This window comes from Siphateles boraxobius, unplaced genomic scaffold (assembly GCF_051911475.1).
Source record: "Siphateles boraxobius isolate OS27281-9 unplaced genomic scaffold, OSU_SipBor_1 8, whole genome shotgun sequence".
NCBI classification, from domain to species: Eukaryota; Metazoa; Chordata; class Actinopteri; order Cypriniformes; family Leuciscidae; genus Siphateles; species Siphateles boraxobius.
In genome coordinates this window covers 6,093,051-6,103,236 of record NW_027509208.1, presented here as the reverse complement: position 1 = coordinate 6,103,236, position 10,186 = coordinate 6,093,051, and the positions used below count along the sequence as shown (strand labels likewise).

Here is a 10,186-nt window from a genome sequence, read left to right as displayed (position 1 = left end):
TTTCTATTGCCATTACAAAAAAACAATGGAAGGACAGGAAGGAAAGGATAGAATATTGAGTTCTCATTTAAAAAACAAAAACAACAACAAATCATTAAGTTGTGTAACTGTTTTAAAGTCAGTGAGAGTGTCGTAGAATTGGCACTGAAATTAGACTATGGACTGTGCATAAAGGCACAGGCAGCTTTGAAGGTCTGACATTCACACCTCGACCAACATGTTCCTGTACAGCTGCAGTGAAGCGCCGCCTCCTGCTTACAGGTCAGATAATTGTCATTCTTGTTATATAACGTTGCCCTGCCCAAGTTGTCTTTCCTCATCAGAAACCAGAAGGAACAGAAGTCAGAAACCTCACTCTGCATTCCATTAGACTTGTGTGTAGATACGGGTAAGTCGCTTCTTTTTTTTTGTTTCAGTCACATGCTACCTTTGTATTTGGAAATGCATGTCAGTGCCTTTTTTTAAATTATTTTTATTACCTACATATTTAATTATGCAGACTGGATATTTATGTTAGTCTTGAGTTGTGGGCAACAAATTAGAATCAATTTATATTTAAATTGGAAGGTTTTAGTGTTCAGAATTTGTATTCAAGGAGACACTTAACTGTATTGGCCCATTTGTCTGAAAATACATCTTTACTTTTTTTGTATTTTTTTTGTCTTTTGAAATACTTTTTTTCAAGCAATGAATGGATCTGCATAATTCTGTATGCCAGTAACTACTTAAGTCATGAACAACATTCTAAAAAAAACAGCAACCGTGTAAAGACTTAAATATTTTTATGCCTTAGATCCTCTATACTTTTTTTCCCATGTGCACAAAGCCCTTTCTCTGTATGTTCTTGAATTAACATTGCCCCTGTTAAACAACTACGACATGCAAACATAAAAGACGCTTTTATTATTGTTGTTTGGATCTATGATAAGCGCAGAGTTTTTTTCAATTTCTTTTAGCTTTTTATGTTTCCTGGAACAAAAAAAGTGAAGAACACAAAACAGAGAAAGTGCTTTGTGAACGTGGAAAAAAACTTATAGAGGAACTAAGGCATAAAAATATTTTAAGTCTTTTTTATATTTCCTGGAACCTGTGTGACATGACGTTATCGGCTTTCCGTGTTTGATACTTGGTTATGAATGCATGGAAAGTAGTAATTTGGTTGAGAAATGCTACTCTTTTTCTAAACGAACATCCCCTCCATTACTAATGACCACTATATAGGTTGTATGCATTGAATCTCTTGCTGTGTATGTGACCTGATTTTCTGCAGATATCCTCATTCTGCACAGATAAAATGTCAAACTACAAACCCATGATTGCACATGAGCTTTTCCTGGTGTAGAGGGAATCGTTGGATTTAACCTAATCTGTCATATAATTCAAAACGTCTGTCTCTGCATTCTTAGAGAAAAAAAGAACAAAACTATTTGTTAATTTTAATATATCTCTCATATTCTAGTCTAATATTATTAATATTTTTGTGCCTTTTTTTTTTTTTTACTTCATTGAGATAGGATAGGATAGTATAGAATAGAGAACTGACATTAAGTGATGTGGGAGAGAGCGAGAGCGAGGGGGACAGGATTTATAAATATACCCGTGCGGGAACTCAAACTCGCCCGATATTGTTATTAGCCCTCATATGTTCTTTGTTTCCTGTTTACACTTATGACCTTTGGGGTCTATATGACCCCAAACATGTATAGAGCGATTGTACAAAAAATATACATTTTAATAATACAAATTATTTATCTTTTTTTTTTTAATTTACATATATATATATATATATATATATATATATATATATGCTGTGTTTTGAGGGATATGAAGTACTTTTTTATCTATTAACTGCAAAATAAAATTTTATTTTGGTAAAGTTTTATGAAAAAAAAAACAATGATGATCAAATTTAAATATGAGTTGTTTCTGGATATTGATCTAGGTGTTAGATGCATAATTCTGCCATCTGCTGGTAAGATGTTTTTTATAGATAATATAGTTTTAGCCAGAAAGGGTAATTACCATATACTTCCAGCAGAGGCCCCATAGAGATCCATTTTCTGGATGTGACTTACTGCTCTTATAACAGATTTTGTTAAGAATATATATTTAAACGTTTTAAAATACATTAAATCAGTATTTTGTCAAAGTTTAGAATTATTTTTGTTGTGGTTTGAGGTCTTTTGAAGTGTCTTGTTATTGCAATAATGCTAAATAAATTAGCAGTAATGCCAAATAAATTTGCAATAATGCCACATAAGTTGCCACTAAAAGAAAAGACTTGATTGCAATTACATATTTCAATAATCGAAATGTATAAAATTACATTTCTTATTCTATTAACTTTAGAATAAGAAATTAATTTTTAAAAAGTAAATAAAAACAAACGGCTATTGGCGGATAGAAACAGGAGTGAAGAGTAAACACTTCTGTGTGTCGGTGTGTTTGTGTGCGCGCGTGTGTGTACTTTTTTTTTTTTTGCTCTAGCCTTCTTTTTATTTTTTTTGCTCTAGCCTTCATTTATGTGTGAACATTTTTAGATTCATGCAGGAATTGTTGATTTTATTTGCCAATTTCAATAAAAAGGCTCTCTTTTGTAGTCACACCATGTGTGTGTGTTTGTGTGCACGCATACGTGTGTTTGTGCGCAAGTGATCATGTTCGTTCCACATTGCATTTTTGACAAATGAATTTAAAAAAAATATATATATATTTTTCCATTCATTTCAATGTGGGGTCATATTGACCCCAAAGATCATGTTACTTTTTTTCCTTATTTTCTTTTACCTACCTTTAGAACAACCAAATCAAGCCCGGTTTTTTTGTGTGTATAGATAATGTAGAAAAAGTGACAAAATTGTATGCATCTGAGATGAAGGGAACCATGTTTATTTACTACGGAAAAGACCCCAAAGATAAATGAGGGTTAAGCTATTAGACAAGCATCTTATTCAATTATGTTAAAAAATCTGGTTGAATATACCATCTTTAAACTTAGATAGTTCCACTTTAGATTTCAGTCAAGTGGTTTTATATTGACACGTGAGCTCAATTTCGTCTGATGTTCTTCATCTTTTCTTTCCTAACAGGTGAAAATGAATGATTTCAACTATGAAAGCTCCAGCTACCCTGATTATGCAGACATATATAATGATATCGAGGAGCCGTGTTCGATCGAGCGCAGTGTCAACATTGAGAACTTCCTCCAGTTGTTTATTCACCCCATCATTTGTTTTGCTGGTTTCATCGGCAACACCCTCGTGATCGTGACGTATGCCCTCTACAAGCGGACCAAGTCCATGACTGACGTGTACCTGCTGAACGTGGCCATCGCTGACATCCTGTTTGTGGTTGCACTGCCTTTGATTATCTACAGCGAGCAGTACGGGTGGACCATGGGGAACTTGTCCTGCAAGCTGCTGCGTGGCATCTACAGCGTGAACCTGTACAGCGGCATACTGCTCCTGGCTTGCATCAGTGGAGACCGCTACCTTGCCATCGTCCAAGCCCGCCGCTCTTACCGGCTGCGTTCAAGCACTCTGCTTTATAGTCACCTGATCTGTGCAGCCGTCTGGATTCTGGCCTTGCTCCTCTCCCTTCCCACCTTTGTGTTTTATGAGCGTTACCAACCTGGCCCAAGTGAAACCAGCATTCCAAACCGTACAGACAGCGGCGACATGCCGTATGTGTGCTTCTTCTGGTTTGAGTCGAACGAGACAGCGCGTGCGATGAAAACCGTGGTGCCCAGCTCTCAAGTGGCGATGGGTTTCTTCTTACCACTGCTGATCATGGGATTCTGTTACTCCAGCGTCATCGTCACTCTCCTTCGGGCCAAGAACTTTCAGAGACACAAGGCAGTGCGTGTGGTCCTCACCGTGGTCTTTGTGTTTGTGGTCTGCCATATGCCTTACAATATAGCACTGTTGTATTACACCATCAACATGTTTAAAACGCAGGAATGCAGCCATGAGGAGGCTGTCTCATTGACCATGTCCATCACGAGAAGCCTGGCGTACCTGCACTCTTGTCTCAACCCCCTGCTGTATGCCTTCATTGGAGTGAATTTCAGAAACCACTTCCGTAAGATCCTACGGGACATCTGGTGCTTGGGGAAGAACTACATGTCAGCGAGACGGTCCTCACGCGTCACCACTGAAATGTACATTTCCACACGGCGCTCTGTGGACGGCTCGAACAATGACAATGGCACTTCGTTTACCATGTGATTGGGTGCTGATTAAGGGCGACGTACCCAGCATTGTAACTGACAGACTGATTAGCATCAGTCAAAAATGTTGTTCCAAACCTGTATGACTGTCTATTGTGTTCATGTTCTGACTGGAACAACATGATGGTGAGTAAATGATGACAGCATTTTTTTAAGGAATGTATTTTTCCTTTGTTATTTTTGAATTTGAGAAATTCTACCAATTACAAGCAAAAGAGGGAAAAGTGACAACCACATATAAAATATTTCCAGATGAGATAAATGTGGTCGTTCCTTCTTTGCAATGTGTAAAAATAACAACATGTAAAAAGTCCTCTGTATAGGCTACTAATTAATTTTTCAGTCGAAGTGCACTATATGTAGTAGGCTACTAATGCAGAAGTATATTATTTTTCTATGTGTAGGCCTACTGTAGCCTACTATTTACGTGTTGTACATATCTTTACCGATGCACAATGTACCTGAGATATAAACACTGTTTTATCTAATTAAATTAGGCAAAGTATTACAATAAAAAAAGAATGAAGAGTGACATTCTAAAATATGAACAAGTGCTTCTTTTATAATTCACCAAGCCCATCTCTGTAACAAATAGATCAAATGAGTCAATTTTTTTGTCTTTTCTTTTTCTTTCTATAGTTTGTCTGCGCTGCAATAATGCATGAATATCATTTCTGATATCTCCCAGTCACGTGACCCTAGCCGATACCCAGCCATTTTGACGGAATACATCCGTCAGCTACTCAGTGGCAATGGATCTATTATTAGGGGTGGGCCACCCCTAATAATAGATCCATTGCCGTGGGTAATATATATTATTAGTATATTATTATACTAATAATATAATTACATAAAAACGTTTTGACATTGGGCTACAGTGTGTTAGGTAAATGCATTTACCAGTAACGTTACTGACTCTGAAGCTAACTGAGCAGTTCCACGGCTCTCTTCTCTACTCTTTACTACTACTTTAATACTGTTTCTAGCTAATGTTGGTAGGTGTTTTTTTGACTGCTACAAAAAAAACGTAGAAAAATGTAGTCAACCCATACACCGTTAGAACCGTGAAAAAAATCCACAATAGTTCTATCATAAAGGGCGACAGCTAAACGTTTGATTAACAAATGATTTTCTGTTTAAAGCAACAAAAAAATATGTATATATATATATATATATATATATATATCGTAAAATTGGGAGCCTGATGTGTCCGGCTAAGACGAGCTTATGTTATGCTGAATGGTAGTGCACACACACATTGCGGATTTCTATAGCAACAGTGGATTTATAACATTTGATCCCAAACTCCGAGAAATCATTCATTAGCCTTCGAGGTGACAACTTACCTGATCCAAAATGAAGACTGCAAAGCTGGTTTGAGTTGGATTGTGTTGAGTTGGAAGCCAAACAGTAACACCGCCATCAGCGTTTTGCCTATTTATTGCCGCCAACCACTTGTTTCTCCGTTTTGTGTCTTTTGGGATACGGTATAAAGATATTCCTTTTGTATGATCACGTATCTGATCGCATCCAACTGCACAGCATCGCTCGGGCATGATAGAAATATTTCGCGACGAGCTGTATTATCACCGGCAGTATAGCATTTTCTATTCCGTCAAAATGGCTGCTCCAAATGGCGTGACGTCACGCGGGACGTCCCTATAGTTTGTCTGCGCTGCAATAATGCATGAATATCATTTCTGATCTGGTTAACATTTTTTTGAAACTCATCATATAGGTTTGAGTGTTATTGTTTCTACAAGAAGTCAAGCACACAAAAGACTTGCACATTATGCCATGACTTTTGAGACGGTACCTTGTTTTTTACCTGGATACACCTTTGCATACCCATTTGCATTACAGTCCTCTACAAAAATTAGTCCCCCAAAATTGCAGGTTGGTGTTTTCTTTGCATATCTTCACATATATGCGGAGAAAAAGAGAGATTTCCTCTTTTCCCCAAGTTTAGGGTTACAGGTAACATATTCTCTTTCCCAAAAAATCAAGCTAACATGATAAATGCTTTGCTTCAGAATGAACTTCTCCATTACGGAAAGAACACAGAACTACTTCTATTTGTTTTGTCATGTCCCAAAGCTCACTTCTACAATCTATATTTCTAGAAGTGCATGAATAACACCTTTCCACAGAGTGGATTGGAATCCACTGTTGCTTCAATGTATATAATGAGTGATTAATAATAAAGGATAAGCATTTCTACTTAAATCATTTCTATATTCAATGAGTGATTCAAATATACTTTTAATCATATGTTTGCTGTAAGTGTTAACCAGCTGCTTTTAGGTAAATTCTGATGTGACCCTCAACATGTGTTGTCTATATATCTGTTTCTAGATGAGTTAAGGTTACAGGGATCCAACTATACGTGACTTCACCTGATTTACAGAATTGTACCACTTTCATGTGTATTTGTCTAGAAACTAAAGTGAATAGTATCTGTACTTCTTCCTGAGGAGGGAATGTATTATCAGTATATTTTGGTAGTTTGTCCTGATGATAGTTAGCTCAGGCCCTCTTCAACATTGGAGAAACTGCGATTCCAGTGCTTTTGTGTGTGCGTTGTATGTTCTGTGCAGGACTTGTATAGGAGCTATGGGACACTTCGGCATGCAACAACAGACCTGAATACGCCTTTCTCCGACCTCCGAGGTCACCGCAGACCTAAGTCTAGGAATTGTGCGACAACTGTCTTGACTAATGTCGACATACTCTCATCTATCCATGTGTGGAAATTTGCTTAGACTATATGTTCTTAGCCAATCAGAAACTGCAACCTGAAGCAAGGACGTAGACCTTGGTGAAGGGTATAATTGCTGTGATCTTTGTCATTTTAAGCGGGGCGGCCTACGAACTCCCGTGTGAGTCTTGAAGCTGACTTCTGCTGTTGAACCTGCTAACTATCAGTAAAACTTTTCTTCAATTTATTATAATTCTGACTCCGGGTCTTCTTTCAAATATCTGGTCCTCGGATCCTAAACTGTTACCACCTAACACCACCATTTAGTCCTTATTTGTGTCTTCACTGGGGGGAAAAAGCTTTGGAGCTGCATGAGGGTAAGTAAATGATGACTGAATTATTTCATTACATTTTTTAGGTGAAATATCCCAAACATTTAGTTAGGATCCTGTGATCATCAAAATGTTTTCTGTGCAACACTGTCCTTGTTAAAATGAGAGACTGTGGTGTGTTTTCTAACTTCATTTGAGTGCTGATTAAAAAGCATCCTCTGTTGCCCCCTATTGATGTTGAACATAAGAGCACAGAGAACTCCAATAGTTAAAATTGCTGCTCAAAAACTATAGACATAACAGAGACAAACATTTGCAAAATTTCAAGGAAGCTACTATTTTATTAAAATAAAATAAAAATTTCTTATCGTGACAGATAGCTGTTGCTATGTGAAAATGATCATTAATAAACTTATTTATTCTCATTATGGGATTTTACAGCGCATTTCTTTTAATTGGTAGGCAGGGGCTGGCTCGCAAAACTAAGTTCAAAACAATGCATGAAGAGATTTATAGAGTGGGGACGGTGGCGGTTCTAGAGGTGACAACAAGCTTGGCCCCCCTTGTGGAGTGTGAAATAATTTTTACAAAACTGTTTTTTTCCTATCGTTGTTATCGTTGTATGTGTATTATTTTTTTATTATTCTATCTTTGTGGATTTGCTTGTTCACGTGACAATTCGCATCACATTCGCGGGAATCGCGGCAGAATAAGTCTGTCTCCTGCACGCGTGAGAGGAGAGAAGGAGAAAGCTGGTAAATGTCAGTTCAGTTGCAAGTTCATTCTTTAATGTGCGTATCGGGTGTGCGATGTGTATTGTCTATTAAAATATTGTAATCAATGTTTTAACTGTATACGAGGCACTGTGAGCTGACATCGCATTTGTCTCTCGTCGTTTCACTGCTGTGTGCGGTTCATAGGTAGGCTATGTCCCCAAATTAGTTTATGTCTTATATTTATATCATATTATGTTCTTATATTAGAATATCACATCTGCAAGAGTGCTGTTTTCCCGTGCACAATTGCAACTGTGATATTGATCTTATACAACAGTTAAATTAACAATAAGTTAACATTGGGCGTTACCTTTTAGACGTAATATTGTCAATATTGTTTGTTTTCCCTTTATTTCGCCGACTAGAATTTCAAAATGAAACCGTAGCAGAGTCTCAATGCAACAGAAAGCAATGATTTCTTGACTGAAATCCGCGTTTTGAAGGAATCATTTCTCCTTTCCCGAATGAATCAGCCGTTTGAACGAACTGGTTGAATTAATGAATCCCTCAACTCACTTATTAAGACCGTGGGTGCTTCTCAATATCCCTCCTCGTCTCCTCGCTCCTCTGTCCTCCATCCTATGACCCGGAAACCAATCAAGCACAGCCATCTTGAAGGACATCTCAATTCTCTAATTGCACCGCGAGGAGTCGAGGATGAGATATATCCAGCTGCAGACCCGCAGCACCACCAGTTTCAGAACCCCAGTGCCAGAACCCCAGCGCCAGAACCGGAAGTGAGGGAGGGGCGGAATTATTTACAATGACACAAGCATGGTTATTTTTGCAAGTATTTAAAAATATTAAAAATTGTTGCACCTTTTAAATAATATTTAGGGTATGTTTATATTACACAGTGAGTCACTGCTCGTTGTATGAACTATAACTGGTATGTGACAAATAAAGAGCAAGACAGTGCTCGTGTTGTTTGAAGACGTGAGAGTGCGCGCGCGCGGCCGGGGCTCTCTCTCTCTCTGCTCGTTAAGCGCCCTGTCATGCGCAGCAGTCATTCTATTCCGCCAAAAAGCGGACGATCTGACGGGTTTTAGAAGATTTAATACAACCTGAAACTAAAAAACAGACCCGACCTCTATTTGAGACCGGACTTATATTTACCCAGACCTGCAGCCACACCAGGCGTGTAAAGAGACAATCGTCTATTTGGGACTCGGCTATTATTTGAAGTACGGTACATTTTTATGGTTTCTTTTAAAACAATGCCGGATTTTCTCTCTCTTTTTAGATTTTTGACATTATTTTACATAAAGAAAAATGCATGCTGCACATGTTCTTGTGAAATAAAGTATATTTTATATAAAATGACCATAAGTTTCAAGCATTATTTTCACGATCAGGAAGTAACTCTCATAATACAATAAAACGGATAACTATATAGAATTATATTACACAAAATCAATGTTTTAAATGCTTATTGTACTATACCTTAATGTATCATTATAATAGGTATAAAGTATGACATTTCGTGTGTAATAATGACGTTTCGTGTCTAAGCAAATTACGCTCCAAAACGTTAGGTGGCGTTACTCGGTTTAGAACGTAAGCTCCGCCCCTCACTTCCGGTCCTGGCGCTGGTGTTAGAACGTAAGCTCCGCCCCTTACTTCCGGTTCTGGCGCAGAGGTTCTGAAACTGGTGGTGCTGCGGGTCTGCAGCTGGATACTATTGGAGAGGATCGAGGAGTGAGGAGGCTTTCAGAGGAGTCATGAGCGAGGATACACAGGTGTATCCTATGCGGAAGTGTTTTATTGACTAAACGTGACGCACGTATACATTCTCCTCCCCCTTCACATCGGTCACAATAATTTGAATTTATACGTTACCCTTGCTGTTTATATAAACTACACATCTCACATATTTCAACAGGGTATCTTGCTTTATTATTATTCATTATGCATTTCTTAAATAAACAAACTTCAACAACATAAGGGCAGATTCTTTGAGCGCTGCTGATGACGCTATGAAGTGACGCTCGAGTGATCAAGTATTCCAATGTATAAAAAAAGCTTTCATTCAATTCCTCCGTCCTCACTTTCTTTCCTTGCGTCCTTCCCTCACATCCTACAAGGGGAGGAGCTGAGGCGCTAGGAAAGGAAGCGAGGAAAGGAAACGAGGATGCACAAATAAGAAATGAGA

General features: G+C 37.9%; 1 protein-coding gene across 1 annotated transcript; it reads left to right on the top strand.

Moving 5' to 3' along the window:
- The first annotated feature begins 249 nt into the window (after positions 1-249).
- ccr6a (chemokine (C-C motif) receptor 6a) lies at positions 250-4,770 on the top strand. The gene is made up of 2 exons (XM_077219911.1): positions 250-388; positions 3,090-4,770. The coding sequence occupies exon 2, from the start codon at positions 3,096-3,098 to the stop codon at positions 4,224-4,226; it is 1,131 nt and encodes a 376-aa protein (XP_077076026.1). The 5' UTR covers positions 250-388; positions 3,090-3,095; the 3' UTR covers positions 4,227-4,770.
- The last annotated feature ends 5,416 nt before the right edge of the window (positions 4,771-10,186 follow it).

Excerpts from the sequence above, each read along its gene's own strand:
- ccr6a (XM_077219911.1), top strand. The coding sequence starts at position 3,096 with ATGAATGATTTCAACTATGAAAGCTCCAGCTACCCTGATTATGCAGAC.